Below are 17,176 nucleotides of genomic sequence, written 5' to 3'. Positions count from 1 at the left end.
AGGCCTCTGCTAGGGAGCAGGAGAGACAGTGGGGGCTGACCTGGGGCAGGGCGGGAGGGGAGGAAGAGGGACTGGGCTTGGCGACTGCTTGGCTTGGCGGAGGGACTGGCAGAAGGAGCACCAGTGTCAGACGTTGCGGGGCAGGATGGAAGGATGGATGGTGGTCGCCTTCACCAGGACAGAGCATCTAAGAAAGAGGCAGGTTTTCAGGAGAAAGCAGTGGGTTCTGCTTTGGGGGCGGGGGAGCCGCTGAGGGACCCAGTGTGGCGGGAGGAACAGGACTGCAATCTGGTGCAGAGCCTGCCCGGCTGGGTTTAACCCACAACTCCTGAGGACCACCAGGGCCGCGGGAGCCTGAGTGCCGGGTAGGGTGTGAGGGGAAGGGAAACCCCAGGGGCCAGTCTGGGGACATCAGCATGACAGAGGAGCACAGAGGGGGAGGAGCCCATCAATTTGTTCGGCACGGTTTATGGAGCAGCTCCTGTTCTCCAAGCACTGTTCTCAGAACTGTGGATAAGGCGTGAATAAAGCAGAGAAAGGCCTAGAGGCTGGAGAGGTAGGCTGTTGTAGTCCGTGGAACGGGGGTGTACAGAGATGAGGTGCTAGGAGCAGGCAGGCCTCAGTGGCGAAGACAATGGGGTGGGGACAGCCAGGCTCGGGAGCCCTTGGAAGCAGTAGAGCAGAGAAGGGACGTGTTCACAGCATGCACCATGAGCTTGCTGTGAACACACCACAGCTACGTTCACCCTGAGAAGGGAGGGACGAGCACGGTACTTCACAGACTGTATCTCATCTAGTACTCCCTGTAACTCTCACTGTAACTGGGAAGTGGGCGATTTTCCCCCCGTTTTAGAGATGTGGAAACTGAGGCTCAGAGAGGTAACAAATCTGCCCAGAGTTGTGCAGTGCGGGAGTGACAGAGCTAGACCCATCTGCTTCTAGGGCCCGAGCTCTCTCCACTGCTCTCAGGTTGAGGGGCCTGCACAGGGACAGGGAATGGCCCAGGCTCCACGCCAGGGAGGCTCCTGTCCCGAGCGGACTGGTGCCCGAGGACCAGAATCCTGCCCTGGTTTTCCCAGGCCCCGTGCTTGGCTGGAGCTGAGCCCCAGGGACCTGGGGCCGCAGATCTGCAAACTTCCCAACCATAAGCATGCATTAAAAGCCATCGGGGATGATGTATCTTTCTGGGTAAAGCGACCCTTGTATTATGACAGTTCTTTGGCAGCCCTGCTGCGTTTCAGAGAGAATTAGAAATGCTTTTCTTCCTTAATTCTCCTCTCCTGCTGCTCCTAATCCAATCGACATTGCGGTCTGCAAGAACATGCCTTGGCCCTCTTTTGCCAGAAACTTAATTTACATGGAAAACAGCTGCTGGGTCAGGGAGCCGAGAGCCCGTGGGGAGGCTGGGCATGCCTTCCCCAAGCCTGCTCGCTGGCCCGGCTGGCCTGAGAGGGTGGAAAAACCCTCGGGGCTGACTCCCAGCTGCTGTGTGACATGCGACAAGGCTCTTGCCTTCTCTGGGTTGGTTTTGTCCCAGATAAAATGAGGGTTTGGACAAGTCAATCTTCAGGACGCTGAGTGTCAGCTTTGGGATTTCCCCGGGAGAAGGGGCCCTTCCCATCCCGGTGCATGCCCACCTCATCACCTGAGGGCCGCAACCAGCTCCTCCCTGTGCCCGTCTGGCCCCATCTGGAGACATGAAGATGTTTTGAGGTGTCAAGCTCAAGTCTGTCTTTAGGGACAGCTGAGGGCGGTTGGCCAAAGACTTGCCAGCCCAAACTTGCTCTTAGCCAACACCCTGAAGGCCAGGTATCGACCTAGCGAGCCCGCTGTCATGTGACCATGGGGGGGCTCAGCCAGTGGAGTCAGCCAGCCCTGGACGCAGCTCCTTCAACAGGCACGCGTGCCCGTCCTCTCATCGCTCCTCACAGCAGCCTGGCCGGAGGGGTGATTGTTGTTGCTTATTATGAGGAGGGGAGGGGAGAGCCAGAAAGGTTAACTTATTTGTCCAGTGTCACACAGGGGGTAAGAAGAAATGGAGCGGGATTTGGACCCAGGTCTTCTGTCCCCAGCCCTGGACTGTTTCTGTGGCATCTGTGCCAGGAAGGAAGAGAGACGGGGGTGGGGAGGAAGGAGGGAAAGACACTTACTGCGTGCCCGCTGTATCTGACTCCCGTGGTATCAGTCACCTGGGCAGCGGCCCCGAGAATGTGCCTCGCAGACCTCCAGCTACCTGGGAGGCCAAGCTGCTGTACTTTGATGCCCTCTCGGCATCTTTGCCGAAGCCACCCCTCCTCTTGGTGCTCCCAGCAGTGACTGAGCCCAGCAGGCCCTGCAGGGATGGGAGGCCAGACCCCTTCCTGGGAGGCTCGGGATCCCCCTGACTTTCAGCAGACTTTGGCTCCCTGAGGACTCCCTGGTCCCTAGGCTCCCAGTCTAGGAAGCTTCCTCTCCCTCCTTTCTTCCCTCCATCTCACAGCTCTCTCAGCCTGCCCATCTCTCCCAGTTTTGTCTCACACAGGCACTCTCCCTATTAAAATCCTCGCGTGTTCAATCTCATCTTAGCATCTGCTTCCCAGCCCTGAATTAACTCAATCTTCGCCGTGTACATAATTAGCGCCATTTGCCAGATGAGGAAACTGAGGCTCAGTGAGGGAGGGGACGTGCCCTTGGGGCCACTGTCCTTCCTGCCCTGTCCCCTAAAGCGGGGCTTGCCGGTGGGCAGGTGGTCTTGCGCGAACACCCTCTCTCCCTCTGCTCGCTCCCCAGCTGCACATGGGCCCTGATGCCGAGGCTGATGTCCTGACCGAGTGTCTGGCCCTGCAGCAGCTCCACGCGTCCACACAGCTGGCTGCCAGCGACGGGAAGGGTGGCCGCGCCCTGGGCCAGGAGCTGCTCCCAGGTAGGCACGTGGGGAGGCAGGGCCACGCGCACATCCCGGGAGGGCCCCTTCCTGCACCCAGCCCTCCAGGAGGACGGCCATGCTCTGCGGGCAGCAGGGGCCACGTGGGCACGACCTGCTGGAGGGAACCCACTCCCCGGCCTTCATTGCCTCTGCGGCTTGTCTGACCAAGCGTATGTTCCTTCACGCTCCTCTGTGGCTCCCCGTTGCCTGTGGGATGAAGCCCAGGCTCCTCCCAGCTGGGCCTCCCAGGCCTTGCAGGGCCTATGCACTCCTGGAGGCCTCCTGCCCCAACCTTGGCGCATTGGATACTGTTCCCTGAACACCTCATGCCTCTGAGCCACTGTGCACACCTTGCTGGCTTCCATTCCCCTCCCCTTCACTAAGGCAGCTCCTGCACTTCTTTCAGGACGCGTCTCAGGGTTCAGGCCCCGGCCCCAAGTTCACGTCCCATGTACTCCCCACCACGACTCCTTGCTTCAGAGGAGAAGACCGAGGCTCTGAGGGGATGGGCAACTTGGCCATAATCACTTTCAGCTCTTCATGAGATGGGGCCCCCACACCCCTGGGACCCTGCAGCCCCTCCCTCCGGACCCTCAGAGCCTCTGGTCCAGCCAAGGCGGTATGTGGGTTCCTCCCAGCACCCGCGGGCCATGGGACAGGTCTCAGGCCCCAGCAGGCATTCCTGGCTGCTTGGGAATCCGGCCCAGGAAAGGGCAGTGTGGCCTGTGGATTCCAGCTGACAGTCCTTGTGCTCTACCCCCTCCCCCACCCCCGAAGAAACCACAGTATCAGAGCAGAAAGCTTTCCCCACCCTCCGGGATTTCTTGAATTACTCCAACCATTTGGAACATTTTTTTATTATTTAGTTTCTTTTAAAATTCTGGCCCCTCGGCATTAAAGTGACAGCAGGTTTAAAACTGTGTCAAAGCACTTACCAAACAGCCTCAGGAAGGGAAGGTGTTTTCCCTTTCTCTAGGTTGCCCTTCACAGGGGTCTGTGCTCTAACACGTCCACAAGGGCGAGGACACCCCAGGAGGATGGGTCAGCGGAGGAGGGACCACACCCACCTTCCTCCAGCTAGGGGGCCCTTCTGCCATTCCTGCTTCTCATAGGGTCAGAGTTGCTAAAGTAGCAGGGATTCTAGTAGAGAAGAGAGCCTAGGGATGACCCAGTGTAGGGATGAAGGTTTGCAACTCAATGCCAGCTCCCTATGGCTGGAGCTCTGTGTTGAGAAGGATTCTGAGGCTCAGCAGGAGAGAGGGCTGGGACTGATTAGCAGTGGCTGCCCTGGGGCAGAGGTCCTGCAGCTGCATCATTTTTACCCTGGGAGGACTTAGATCTGGGCAGGAAAAGGACTGACCCAAAGTCATCCAGGAAAGTCAGCAACAGATCCAATTTGGAAGCCTGTCTTCCCAGATACTAGGCCAGGGCTTGTCCTGGGGAGAGCAGTCAGGACTGGCAACAGCCATCTCTTGAGCACCTGCTTGGGCCAGTCACTTTACAAACATCATCTCATCCAGTCACCAGTGAGCCCATGCTGCAGATGAGAAACAAAGTCACTGAGGCAGCATCACGGACGGGAGGGGCACTGGGGTAATGGTAAGCCTGCCCAGGCCTGCTGTGACAGTGAGCGAGTGGTATCTCCCTTGCCTTGAGCCTCAGTTTCCCTCCCAGGCCTGTTGTGACAATAAATGTGATTATGGGTGTGATGGCTTATATAAACCCAATCTGACTGAGAATTTTCTCATTACGGTTGCTGCTTGTGGCGAAGGAGAAGGGTAGCTATTTACTCACCCATCTCATAATAATGCAACAGCCAACATGCATTGAATATGTGCCAGGAGGCATCCTAGGGACTGTACATGTACGTGTTAACTAACGTAATCCTCACGTCAGCCTCATAAAGTACATGCTGCCGTGCTCTTTCTTTTCCAGATGAGGAAACTGAGGCCTGGAGAGCCTCAGTAACTTTTTGCTGAGGTTCCACAACCAGTAAATGGCAGAGGCCAATTTGAACCCAAGCCGTCTGGCTGCAGGCTGTGCCCTTAACCAAACCGTCTGCTGCCTCCCTGCTGCCAGTGCTACGCCTCGCCATACTGAGCACCTACTGTGTGCCAGGCTCTGTGCCAGTCCCTGTACTCGAGCTGCTTCCAGCACGGCAGGGAGAAAAGGACCAGCCAGGCAAACCTGGGAGTCCTGGGTCCCCCTGGGATTCGGCCGTCAGGTTCTTCTGCAGACCCCTCAGCAGATGTCTGAGGCACAGTTGGGAACAGATGTTGGGGCCAGAGGTTAAGCGCTCACGGCTGATGATTGATGACTCTGATTTACAGCCTGAAGTGGTACATTCTGGGGAGAGAACAGGCAGGCCCCGTGGCGTCCCCACTCCTGCTGCTCCTCACGATACGGTGGTTCCCTCCTTCCTGCCCACTGTCTGTCCACGTGTTCAACATGCCTAGTTCACACACTCAGGCACCCACCATGTGTTCATCCTCGGGGGCTGTACAGGCAGAGACCTGGACCAGGGCGGGGCAAAGCCTGGGGAAACGGGACAGATTCCATGAGTGTGGACAGAAGAGTCCAGAACAGAGAGGTGAGGTTAGGGAGGAGCTGGCGAGGGCGGCCTCAGATCTCCCTTGTCTGACTATAGGAAGTTCCCTTGAGCTTGTCTCTCTCATCAGGAAGGACCAGCTCTCTTCACAGGATCTTACCTGGCAGCCCTCCTCCAGCCGACCTGGGTAACGTGATGGGCAGTGAGGACGTGAGAAGCGTGAGGTCAGCACGGCTGGGGCGGGGGGGACACAGGTATCAGGATTCTAGGCCTTCCCAGCTGTCAGACCCCCAGATTTGTTCAAGATGGCAGGTGAGGAGGCGCTGTAGAGAGTGGTGAGCGGTGAGAGCCGTGAGCGGTGTTGAGCCAGGCCCCACCCGCGGAAACCCCCTTCTGTGCCTTCCTGACCCAGCTGGGAGGGACGTGTGGCTAAGGGAGGTGGCAGATGGATGGACGGGTGGTGTTGCCCACGGGAGCAGACGTCCCCAAGACGGGGAGTGGGACAGACTGGGGCTGAGAGGAGGGCCCCCCACAGCCCCTTCAGAGCCTGGGTCTCGCAGCCAGCCCACAGTGGAGCGTGGCCCAGAGGCCCCTCGCCGGACATCCAGGCCACAGCCTGAGCTGGAGCCCCTGGCCATTTCCTGGGCCTCGCCCTCAATGGACTTTCTCTTGGTGTCGCTTGGGAGGCCTGGTTAGCTGCCCGCTGCCTGACTTCTGACAGATCACCGAAGCTCTTAAGACTTAGTTTCTTCATCTTGAAACGAGATCATGTTATCTCCCAGACCGACAGTTGTTGAGGTGCTTAAACTTGATAGTGTGGAAAAAAAGCTTGACGTATAGTATATTCTTAATTAACTGTTGTTAATAATGCACATTTACTGTAAGATCAGAATTTCCCCTAATGTAACCCTCCATCGGGTATCTGCCGTTCTAACTCCTGGCCTGGGGTTGCAGACTGTTTGGTCTACAAACTGCGTGGTGCCACAGCCCCCTGCTGTAGACCCCTGCCAGTTCATTTGCTTTGCTCCCTGCCGTGCCACCTAAGGCACTGAGCTCGCAGCCCCTGCCGTGGCCCTGCTCAGTTCCTGGCAGTAGTTCCCTGAGGTGCAGGCCTAGGATGGGCTAGCCTTGGAACCCCAGCCACCTGAGAAGGTGAAAGTTCCTCCTTTACCCCATCCATGAAAAGTGTGTATGTTCTCAGATGGTCCTCATGAGGTGCTGAGAACATGGGGTCTGGATCCGGGAGGACCAGAGTGCTATTCAGAATGTAACAGCTGACCATTCAGAGTGGACACGGCGTCCGTGCAGCTCTGAGCACAGCCCCCCAGGTCCACAGAGTCCTCCCAGGGCATCCACTTGATGAGTTGGTTTCTGGGAAAAAGATGTCAATGTCTATTAATATTCAAATAAACATGGCCAGATGAAAGAGGCCGTGCAAAATTGGCCTCCTTTATTTTTCAGATGAAATAAGGAAGGTCAGAAATTTGCAACCCTTGCTGTGACCTTCTCAGGCTCCAGTCCCAGAATAGGGGGTCATTCTCCCCTCTAATTGGGGTTCCTTGTGAAGGCATTTGGGAAGCACTGGCCTCGTGCAACATCTCACTGACTAACATCCCCCGTTTGATTCATTAGCCCACCTGTCGTTTAACAAGGGTGAGACCCTTGGGAGCAAAAGGTGATAAAATGTGGTACCACCCTGCAGGTGTCTTCTAGAGGTTTAGAATCTGAGACTAGAGCATGGCTGACACTTCTCCTCAGTTGGGACCCTTGTGCAGGGTCCAGCCTACACAACCATCTGTGGCATCTCTTCTCCCAGGTCTCCCAGGCCAGCCTGCCATCCAGCTAGCACAGTCATCCTCTCTGGAACCCCTCACAGCAGACATCCTGGCTCTGCTTGCACGTCTCTGGGGATGGGTAGTTCATTTTCTCCAGGGGCAGCCTGTGACCCTCCAGCCACTCTGCCTGTTAGAAGGAACGGCCAGGCCGAGAGCCAGAGTCTGCTTCTCTCCAGCTTCTCTTCATTCCAGGGTCTCTGTCTACTGGGGCTACACGGAACAAGCCCCTTCTTTCCCAGAACAGCCCCAGAGATCTGAGGCAACCCGCTCCATTCAACCCCCCATGCCCCAGTACACACACACACGCACACATGCACAGCCGGACCACCCCATGCCTCTGACAGCCCCTTGTCAGTCCACCTCTGCTCTTAGTGTAGACCTCAGCCCTGCACACGGCCCTTCAGCTACAGCACGAACAGAGCAAAGTGGGGCCATCATCTCCCCGACTTGGGACCGTAACCTTCAGTGAATACAACCTCACTGGTTTCCCTTCTTGTCTTTCTCTTTCCCTAAGCAGGCACACAGCTTCTGGGGCATCCACAGCTATCTCTAGGGAGTGGCCGAAGCCCAGTGATATTTGTTTGCTTCCCTGCAGGCGTGTATCCTGGCTCCATCACCCCCCATAATGGGCTCGCATCAAGCATCCTGCACCCTATGCACGATGGCCCTTCCAGGCATCACCCACTGGACACCACCACCAGTTCCCACCACCATCTGTCCCCTCTGCCCGCGGCTGAGAGCACCAGGGATGGGTATGTACAGCAAGCCAGTCCTCCCCCGGGACAGCAGGTGGGCACTTGCATGGGTGGCGGGTGAGGGCAGGCGTCCGCACACTAAATGGTCGTTACTGATAATGAAAATAACCAGCATTTATGCAGCACCTACTGTATACTGTGCTCTGTACCAAGCCCTTGCCGTGCACGGTTTCATCCGTGCCTCACGTTAACCCTACCAGGTGGACGATATTAGCATGAGGCTTCTTGGGGCCTCACCTCGTGCCCCCTCCCCTCCCCAGTGGGGCCGGCCCTGGGAAGATGCCGCATCCCCACCCACCCCTGCATTCTGGGCTGCCACAGCCAGGCCTCCTTAGGAGCCTCACCCTGCCTTTTCTTTGGCTGGCGTCGTGTATTTGGTGAGCAGACTGTCCACCGCTCACTCCAGAGATGCCTACCTGGGCCTTGTCCCCACTTCTAGCCGCTGCAGCTGAGATCGTTGGCCGGCCTGCCGGGGCTGTCCAGAAGCCCTTACTGCAGGATCCCTGCGGGGAGGGGGCCTCTTCCTGCATTCAGTGTAGTTCCCATTGTGGCCACTTAATTAGCTGGAAATGACTAATGTGCTAATCGCTGGCCCCTAATGATTCGGAAATCTGTTTTCCTTGCAAATGGGCAGAGGGAGGCCTCCCAGCTCTACCGCCTGCCCTCCCCACTGCTTTTGCTTATCACCAGCAGGACTCGATGGAACGTGTTCCCCGAGGCCTGGTCCCAGCACCTTCCTCCTCCCCTGCCCTTCCTTCTCGGCCTGCCTATGCCTGGGGCCACGGGGCTGAGTTCATTACCAAATTTGTTGTCCAGGGTTCCTCCTGTTACTCACTCATCTGTTCATTCAGTGTCCAGTTACTGAGCCCCTGATGTGGGCAGGGCCCCGGGCCTGGTGCTAGGGCCACGGATGCCCCCAGACCTGGCGAAGCTCCCTGTGACAGACCCGCAGGACTTGACCACACACGGCAAGTGCCCCAAGGGAAGAAAGCAGAAGGGGCTGTGGAAGCCCAGAGAAGAACCCAGTGTGGTGGGGGAGGGCCTCCTTGGAGGTGGTGTTAAGCTGGGCCTGCAGGGTTGGGTAGGAGTTGACCGAGTGGAGAGGGAGGAGCAGCCGGAGCGTGGGCAGGTGTGGGGAGAGCTTGGTGTGTTCTGGGAAGCCCGGACCTTCGTGTGGGGTGACAGGCTCGGGAGAGGGGACACCAGGGCCAGATCACAGGACCTGTGACAGGACTCTGTCTGAAGGGTGTTGGGCACTGAGCAGGTCAGGTCTGGGGATGAGCAGGCACAGCCTGCAGTGTGGAGCTGGGCTGCAGCATCCAAGGTGGGTGGCTGGCAGCCTGAGCCGGCGGCGGGGGAGGGAGGAGGGACTCCGGGAAGGCGTGAGTGCCGTGGAATGAGCAGGACTTGGGGCACTCTGGCTGGGCAGGGAGAGGGGGGCTGGTCAGAGATGAACCGCTGGGCATACAGGGTGTGCCCTGGGTGTTCATGGAGCAGGGAAGACTGGCTGTGAGCTGGGGAAGAGCCACAATGAGGCAGCCTGATGGAGTGCAAAGGGGAACCCAGAAAACCAATCTCTCCCCGAGCCTCAGTTTCCTCTTCTGTAAAATGGGCATTAAAATACCCTCCTCTGGGAAGGTAGTGAGGGTCAGCTACCCATGCCTGACATTCTGTGTGTCACCCGGTACAGGTGCCTTGGACATTACCCCCTGTCCCCCAACCACCCACCCGCCCACTGGCTCAGGCCACCTGCTCACCCACAGCCAGCCCCCAAGCATCTCCAACCAAAGAAAAATAAACCACAGAGGCCTTTCCCCACTCGGGCCTGTGCACTCTGCCCTGCCTCGTTCATCACCTGTCTGCTGCCTGCATAAGTGCCCGTCACAGATCCCTTCAGCGAGAGGCAGAGTGATGACAAGATGGAGATGGGGCCCCCGGCCCGCCCGGCCACCCATGCCCCCGAGAGCCACGGGCAAGCCATCGCCACCAGCCAGGCGCCCAGGCTCCCCCAGGGCTTCCCGAGAGAAGGGCCCTCACGCCTGACACCAGGCCCAGGCCCAGCTTGAATGGGTTTCTTTTTCAGCCCCTGAGAAGAGGCGAGGAAGGGGGGGAAGGCCTTCAGCCTCCCCTTCCTGCCAAAGTCAACAGGGAAGGCCACTCGCAGCTCCCCAGTGGTTTGCTGGGACGTTAAATAGCTTGACAGAATTATCTGATTCACTCAAAAATATGCTAAGAGGGCCTGACTTCATGACCAAATTTATTTACCCTGGCTCCGAAAAGGCGCCCAATAGGATGGTTTTTTTCTCCCTGGCCCTGTGCAAGGTATGAAGCCCTAGTCTGGCCAGGCCAGTGAGATTTTATATTAATTTTTATAGGTTCCAATGGAAGCAAAAATATTTGATTTAGGGATCATTTGCATGACTCAGAAGAGGAGCGCCAGATGATCTTTTTTCCATTTAAAGAGTTCAGGTAGAGCAGTGTAACCTCAGCCTTCACGTCTGCTGCGGAGAGAGTCGTGTTCTGTTTAACTTCACTGGCTGTGAAGGTGGCAAATGTGAATTTATGGCAGGTTTGAGACAGGAAAAACAAACTTTGAAAATGCATGTTTTTTCCCCCTTCAGATCTGGTTCTCCTTAAGTCTGCAGTGCTGTTAATCTCTGGATTTTGTAGCTGAGTGATTCAGAAACCCATTTGTTAGTATTTATCAACTGTTTGCCGTGTGCCAGGCCCGGTGCTGAGCAGGGAGTGCCTGAGAGGGCCGGGCCTGGCCCTCCCCGCGGGAGCTTCCAGGGGAGGGGACCAACAGGAAGTCGGGAAAGGGCTGGGGTGTGGGTGCCAGGATGGGATGGGCATACGACAGGAGGGTACCACGCAGCAGGCTGGAAGGAGGAGGAACCACCCTCCAGGCCACGCCTAGGCCCAGCCTCAGCCAAGAGAACTGGTTATGAGGACACATGGCTTGTGCACAGCCCTCCACAGTTTATAGAGCACAGTTGTAGACCCACTCGATGGCCCTGTGAGATAGGCCTAAAAATATAAATGATGGTGATAAGGACAGTTAATTTATGGAGCCTTGCTGAGGCCCAGTTCATTAACTTAAGGAGGCTGATGTGGACCTCCAGTGTCTTCGACGCTGGGCAGGGTACCAGGGACCCGGCGTGGAAGCCCCCTTCTGCTGTCTTCAGTGCCCTCACACAGTGGTGGGGGTTCCAGACATGGGAATGATGACAGTGCAGTGTCATCACAGGGGCAGTGACAGCAGGATGCCCAAGTTAGAGCCCACGGGGACCCTGCAGAGCTATAGACATGAAGCCCACCAGCCTCTCCCCAAATCTTTCCCCGTTTTGAGACAGTCCTGCTCGCCTCAGAGAGAGGCACTGATCTGTCTGTTCACACCTCCTCACGTCTTGGAGGGTGGACGGGAGTAACATGCCTAGCTTGAAAAGGTCACCTGGAGCTGCGACATTGAGTTTATAGAGTATTCTAATGGGAATGGTCCAACATAGCCATGAATGCGCACAAGAAAATAAAGACTGAGCGCTCACGCTCTCCCTCTTTCTGCAGCGCACGTAAATGCTTCGTGGGCTATGAGCCTGCAGCCAAGTCCCCCTGACCCCAGGGTCATTTTGGTTCCTGTGCGCAGACCTCAGAGGCTTAGGAAGGTGGCACAAGGAAGGAACCTGGTGTACAGTGACGTGCGGCCTAGTTAGACGGCCCGCTGGGACTCAGCCGGGCTTGGGGAGGCTGCACACCTCCCAGCTGCTGCAGTCTTGTTTCAGAACGTGAGCTTCCCGAGGGCACAGGCTGAGGCCTGCACCCCTGCAGACTCTGTACGAAGGGAGCTGGTGAGTCCCCAATCACAGGGTGTGCAAGTGGAGGAGAGAGGGCCAGAGATGGAGACAGAACGTCCCTAAAAATACACTGTGTAGGGGACTAACGGCCAGTTTGGACGTCAGGCCTGACGGCCAGCTTTCCTTCCCTTCACCTTGATGATGACACTGGTGGTTCACGGAGTGGCTGAGAATGTGTCTGACATCATACCGGGTGCTTTGTCTACATTGCTTTATTTACTTTTCTCCTCCCCATAACCCAAGAGGTCAGTCCCGTGTGGCTGGCACTAACTTGGGCAACCTCTCTGAACCTTGGTTTTCTGACCTGTGAACGTCTCTCACGGGGCCTGGGGCAAGGCAGAGGTTCAGTGGGTGAGTGGAGACTGTTAGTGTCCTCCTGCTGGGAACGGTCCCAGCTTTGCATGGGGCTACTCCTAGGCTCATCCTGCTGGTGGCCAGAGCGTCTCACCCAGAGTTAGGGGTGGGCATCCGGCAGAGGTGGCTGGTGTTTAGCCCTGGGTAGTAAGAGCTGCCGTGGAGTTGCCAGGTGGAGAACACAGCAACCCTGGGAGGAAACAAAGGCTCAGAGACATTAAGCATTTTGCCCAAAGTCACATGGCCAGTGAGAGCAGATGGGGTTTTAAACACAGTTTTGTTGACTCCAGAGGTTGTGGCTATAACCAGTGGTCCTATGAGTCCTAAATACCAGATAGAAGTTTTCCACTACTGGTTCCTTTGGGCTCTCAAGCTTACAGGATTTTAAAATTTAATTCCAGTTTGGACATAATCAAAAATAAAAACTTCCCCTTCTAACTGCACTGTTGTAAGTTAGAGCCAGTCAGCGAGTGAGCTCACCGTTGCTGGAGGGGAGCAAGAAGTGGCAGGCATGCCGCTGGCCCCCACAGCCCCCAGAGCCCATCCTGCTGAGGGCCGTCTCTGTTCTCTCCAGGTTGGGACCTGGCCTCCTCTCGCCCATGGTCAGCCCACTGAAGGGGCTCGGGCCACCACCGCTGCCACCGTCCTCCCAGAGCCATTCTCCAGGGGGCCAGCCCTTCCCCACGCTCCCCAGCAAGCCGCCCTACCCGCCCTTCCAGAACCCTCCACCCCAGCCTCTGCCCAGCCCGCAAGGTAAGCTCTGGCTGGGGGGGCCCTCTCCATATATACCCACTGCCTTCACTTGGAGTGCCCAAGAGGCGGGACACACTGGCCTGGGGGTGGCAGGCAGGTACTTAGAATGATGGCGGGACTGAGGGGCACCCTGGGAGAAGCCGGGAGACAGGTGACCCAACATTCCTGATGGGGTTCTTCCTGGAGGAAATTTGTCCTGAGGGGTGAGGAGGAGTTTGTTCTATCGACCAGGCATCAAAGGGAACAGCATCAGCAGTGACTGGGGGCAGGAATGGCCTGCTGCTCAGAGGAGCAGTGAGGGATAGGGTATCTCAGAGCGGGAGCGGGTGGAGGTCCAACAGTCCCTTCCCTCCAAGCGCGGTCTTCAGCACAGGCACCTGAGGCTGCCTCGCCCGACCCCCTCCAGGGCAGGGCACAGCTGGGAAAGGGGCCCAGGACCCCTGGCACCTCCTCGCCCAGGGCTCTCTTCTCTCATTCACACCCGCCGTGCCAGCAGGACAGGGTGGGGGGCTGAGCAGCACGGTGGGTCGGCCCCCTTCCTCCCGGGGCATTTTCCCTCTGAATGCAGCCCCCGCCACCTCCCTCTGCAGGCTACCAGGGCAGTGTCCACTCCATCCAGAACTGCTTTCCCTACGGTGACTGCTACCGGTCGGCTGAGCAAGCAGCCGGTGGGGATGGACTGGCCGGGGAGGCCCACGGTTTCAACCCCCTGCGGCCCAATGGCTACCACGGCCTCAGTGCACCTTTACCTGCCGCAGGTAAGCCCCCGTGCATGCCTCCGTTCCACTCCTGCGCTGCGTGCTTTGCACACATTATCCCGCAGCCTTGGGGTGGCCCTAAGAGGTAGCGTCATCCCCATTTTACAGAGGTGGAGCTAAAGGCTCAGGGAGGTCCTGGGATTTGCGCCCCGCCTGAGCCCAGCGTCAGCATTCCTTCCACACTCTCACACAGGGAAGAATCAGACAAGGAGCTCCCGTCTCGTTGATGCTGCCCTTTAAGTATTTATTAGGCACCTACTGTATGCCAGGCACAGTTGTAGATCCGGGGGATACAGCAGGGAATAAGACAAATACTGATCCCCATTTAACAGATGAGGAAACCGAGGCCCACAGAGGCCACACTGCTTGGAAGGGACGGAGCCTAGAGGTTGTGCTTGTTCCTTGTGCTGCATCTGTGTCCCCTTCAGGGCCCTGGGTTTTCCGCAAGTAATGCCCCCGCTGGAGAGGAGAACCCAGTGAGAGGGAAGGGTTGCACACGGCACGAGTGGAGGGCTCAGACCACAGGGCCAGGCCTGGTCAGAGCGGGGGTATCAGATGGGTGGTACAGCAATTCCCCAAGCCAAGCCCACTGCAGATCAACCTCGGGGCCCAGATTTCGCTGGGAGCCACAAGGCCTGGGCAGGATGGTGAGGCCCCAGACAGAGGCGAGCCTGAGACCCTGTCCCAGAGGCCCCGTGGGCAGCTCTGGTGTGTGCCGCTGGGGGTGGAGGGATGAGGACTGGGTACAAGCACCGAGGCCACAGCCAAGCGCACACAAACCTGTGGGTCATCTGCGTGTGGGCCTGCGTGTTCCTTCCCACACACACGCTCCCGGGCCTGTGCACGTCTTCCTTCTGCACGTGTTTGCGGGGCACGTCTGTGCGGGCACGTGCATGTGAGGCCGGCACAGTGGGTTCCCAGCAGTGTGAGTCCCCCGTGAGTGTGTAAGGAGTTCGGTGGCATGTGTGCTCATGTGTGCAAACGTGTGCTCACATCGTGCTTGTGCTGATGTTCATGCCTTGTCTGTGCAACCGTGTGCCCTCCTCCCATGAACCCCTCCCCCCGTGTGCACACACGTGTATGTACATGGTTGTGAATTAGTGTGTTTGGGCCACGTCAGGTGAGCGTGCTTGTGTGCAGGGGTGTGCCTGTGTGTTCAAGTGTGGTGTACATACCTCCGTGAGTGGACATGCACAAGAGGCAGATGTGAACCTGATCACCGGTGTGCAAGGGGCAGTGGGGTGGGGGGCGGGCGTGTTCCATGTTTGCTCGCACGTGGATTGGTTCATGCTTAGGCACCCGCCGCCGCCGTCCCCAGCACTGCTGGCTCCCACCACCCCATCCTCCACCTGGCCCCATCCAGCTCTAGGCGGGGTGTTCTCTGTTTAGCAGCAAGACCTGAAATAACTAGCTCTGAGGGGTCCAGAGGCAGCTTCCATGCCCCCACGTGTGGGTAGGGGGTTCTTTTGGCCTCCCCTCTCCTTTGCCATCTGGGTGGCAGCCCCGCATCCAGCGCCCTAGCCCATGCCTCCTCTGCCAAGCTTAGAATAGACTCACAGGATTGAATCCAGACTGACAAGGTAGGGCCATGGGGCCTCAGGAATAGTTTGGTCTGATCCCATTGCACAGACAGGAAGACTGAGACCCACCAGTCTCAGGTTATACAAATTCATGACAGCAGCTCAGGGACAGGGTCCTTAGGGCAAGGACTGGATAAGACGACCTCTCCAGGCCCTTCCTAAGTTTCAAACCCCCAATTCAGAGACAGTGTGTCCAATGGAAGAGCTAGGTGTCTTCAAGCCAGGTAGACCTGGGTTCAGATCCCAGCACCCCTGCTTATTATGACCTGGGGCAAAGGTCTTGCCCTCGCTGAGCGTGTCTTCTCGGCTGTAAAATGGGTTGATGAACCCCGCCTCACAGGATTGTTGTGAAGCTTAAGTGAGATCAGATCTACATGAGTCTTTGGTAAATGCCCGACGAGTGCCGGCCTCCTTCTCTGGGTTTCTTGTGTCTGCTGGGGCAGAGGGACCTGGAAGGGCTGGAGTCCTTCTGCCAGGGGAAGAGCAGCCTCTAAGGGCGAGAGCTGTGACGTCCCTACCCTGGCCTCGCCGCCCTCCGCACACTCGGCCCCACAGCCCAGCACTGGGACTGCCAGTGCTTGCCTCTCTGCCAGCTTCCCTGGGCCCCTTGGGGGTGCCTCCTCCCTAGGGAGCCTCCTCCCAAGCCCCCTCCCTCCCCACCAGCTCCCCTATCTGGAAAAGCAGAGGGCTCAGGGCAGGCCCTGCTGAAGGGAGACCGTGAGGAGGGACCCTGGGCACGCGGGTAGGGTCTGGCAGCTGGGAAGAGGTGTAGCCCGTGCGTTCTCCAGCCTGGACCCTGTCCCCCGACACCCACAGGCTACGAGGCCCTGGCCGAGGCTCCGTGCCCCGCAGCACTGCCGCCACAGCCACCTGAAGACGTCGTGTCCAGCGGCCCCGAGGACTGCGGCTTCTTCCCCAACGGGGCCTTTGACCACTGCCTGAGTCACATCCCCTCTATCTACACAGACACCTGAGGGAACGCTGCCCACCGCTGCTTGCCCTCCGCCGCAGACACTGCCTTGCCCACCCACCATCTCTTCCCACCCTCGGGGCGCCCAGCCCGAACAGTCAGGCCGCTGCTGCCCAGAACGCAGGGTGCCGCCCAGCGCCGGCCGGGAGTGAGCCTCTGAGCCCAAGCCGGGCGCTCACAGGTGCCCGTCAGGATCCGTGACCCGTGACATCCCTTGACTGTGTCTTCCTTTTCTTTCCCCAATGGTTTTGAAATCACAGACCTCGTGTATATAAAATGTACAGAACTTGTTTTCCATTCCCCTGCAAGTTTTATATTTTTGGTTTTACAAGAAAAACATTAAAAACTGGAAATGAGACGTGGGGGCCCGGTTCTGCTTTGTGATTCAGCCTAGAGGCTGCAACCAGGAGAAGAGGGAAGGAGTGTGTAACACAGCCAGGATGTGGAGCTCAGCTCGGTTCTCGGCAGGGACGGGGACCCACGTCACGTGGCCCCCACCACGTGCTGTGGGCCTTACAGACACCAGCACTGGTCCCAGGACATCAATGAAAGGCAGGCTCATCCCTGTTGGCAGACAAGCAGACCAAGGCTGGGACTGGAATTGGAATCCCAGTGTGACCCAGACCTTTGCTCTCTGCACTGACTCCTCAGCTGGTGGAAAGACGTGCCTCAGTTCTGGCACTGGCGTTGGGTAAACAGGAGAGGGCAGGGCAGGCCTTCCCGGGACAGAGCCCAAACAGCCTCCAGTAGGCAGCAAGCAGAGGCCGGGGCCCTACAGGCGGGTGGGGGTGCAGAGAACACCCTTTGTACATAGAGCCCCACCCACCCTGACTGGAGGCCCGTTTGGAGGGCACCAAGGCTCCCACA

At 57.9% G+C, this 17,176-nt stretch overlaps 1 protein-coding gene across 3 annotated transcripts in view; it reads left to right on the top strand.

Moving 5' to 3' along the window:
• The window catches only part of GLIS1 (GLIS family zinc finger 1), a 221,393-nt gene extending 205,080 nt beyond the window's left edge, over nt 1-16,313 (top strand). For 2 of the 3 annotated variants that reach the window (XM_057697989.1, XM_057697979.1), the window contains 5 exons: nt 2,770-2,902; nt 7,884-8,040; nt 12,823-13,001; nt 13,592-13,759; nt 16,156-16,313. In XM_057697989.1, coding sequence (XP_057553972.1) covers nt 2,770-2,902; nt 7,884-8,040; nt 12,823-13,001; nt 13,592-13,759; nt 16,156-16,313 — 795 coding nt within the window. The remainder of the gene's footprint in view (nt 1-2,769; nt 2,903-7,883; nt 8,041-12,822; nt 13,002-13,591; nt 13,760-16,155) is intronic. The other variant, XM_057697995.1, reaches the window with a different exon arrangement.
• Nucleotides 16,314-17,176: the final 863 nt, after the last annotated feature.

Source organism: Hippopotamus amphibius, chromosome 1, assembly GCF_030028045.1.
Source record: "Hippopotamus amphibius kiboko isolate mHipAmp2 chromosome 1, mHipAmp2.hap2, whole genome shotgun sequence".
Lineage (NCBI taxonomy): Eukaryota > Metazoa > Chordata > Mammalia > Artiodactyla > Hippopotamidae > Hippopotamus > Hippopotamus amphibius.
The sequence above is the reverse complement of the archived record's forward strand: the minus strand, read 5'-3'. Positions and strand labels throughout refer to the sequence as shown.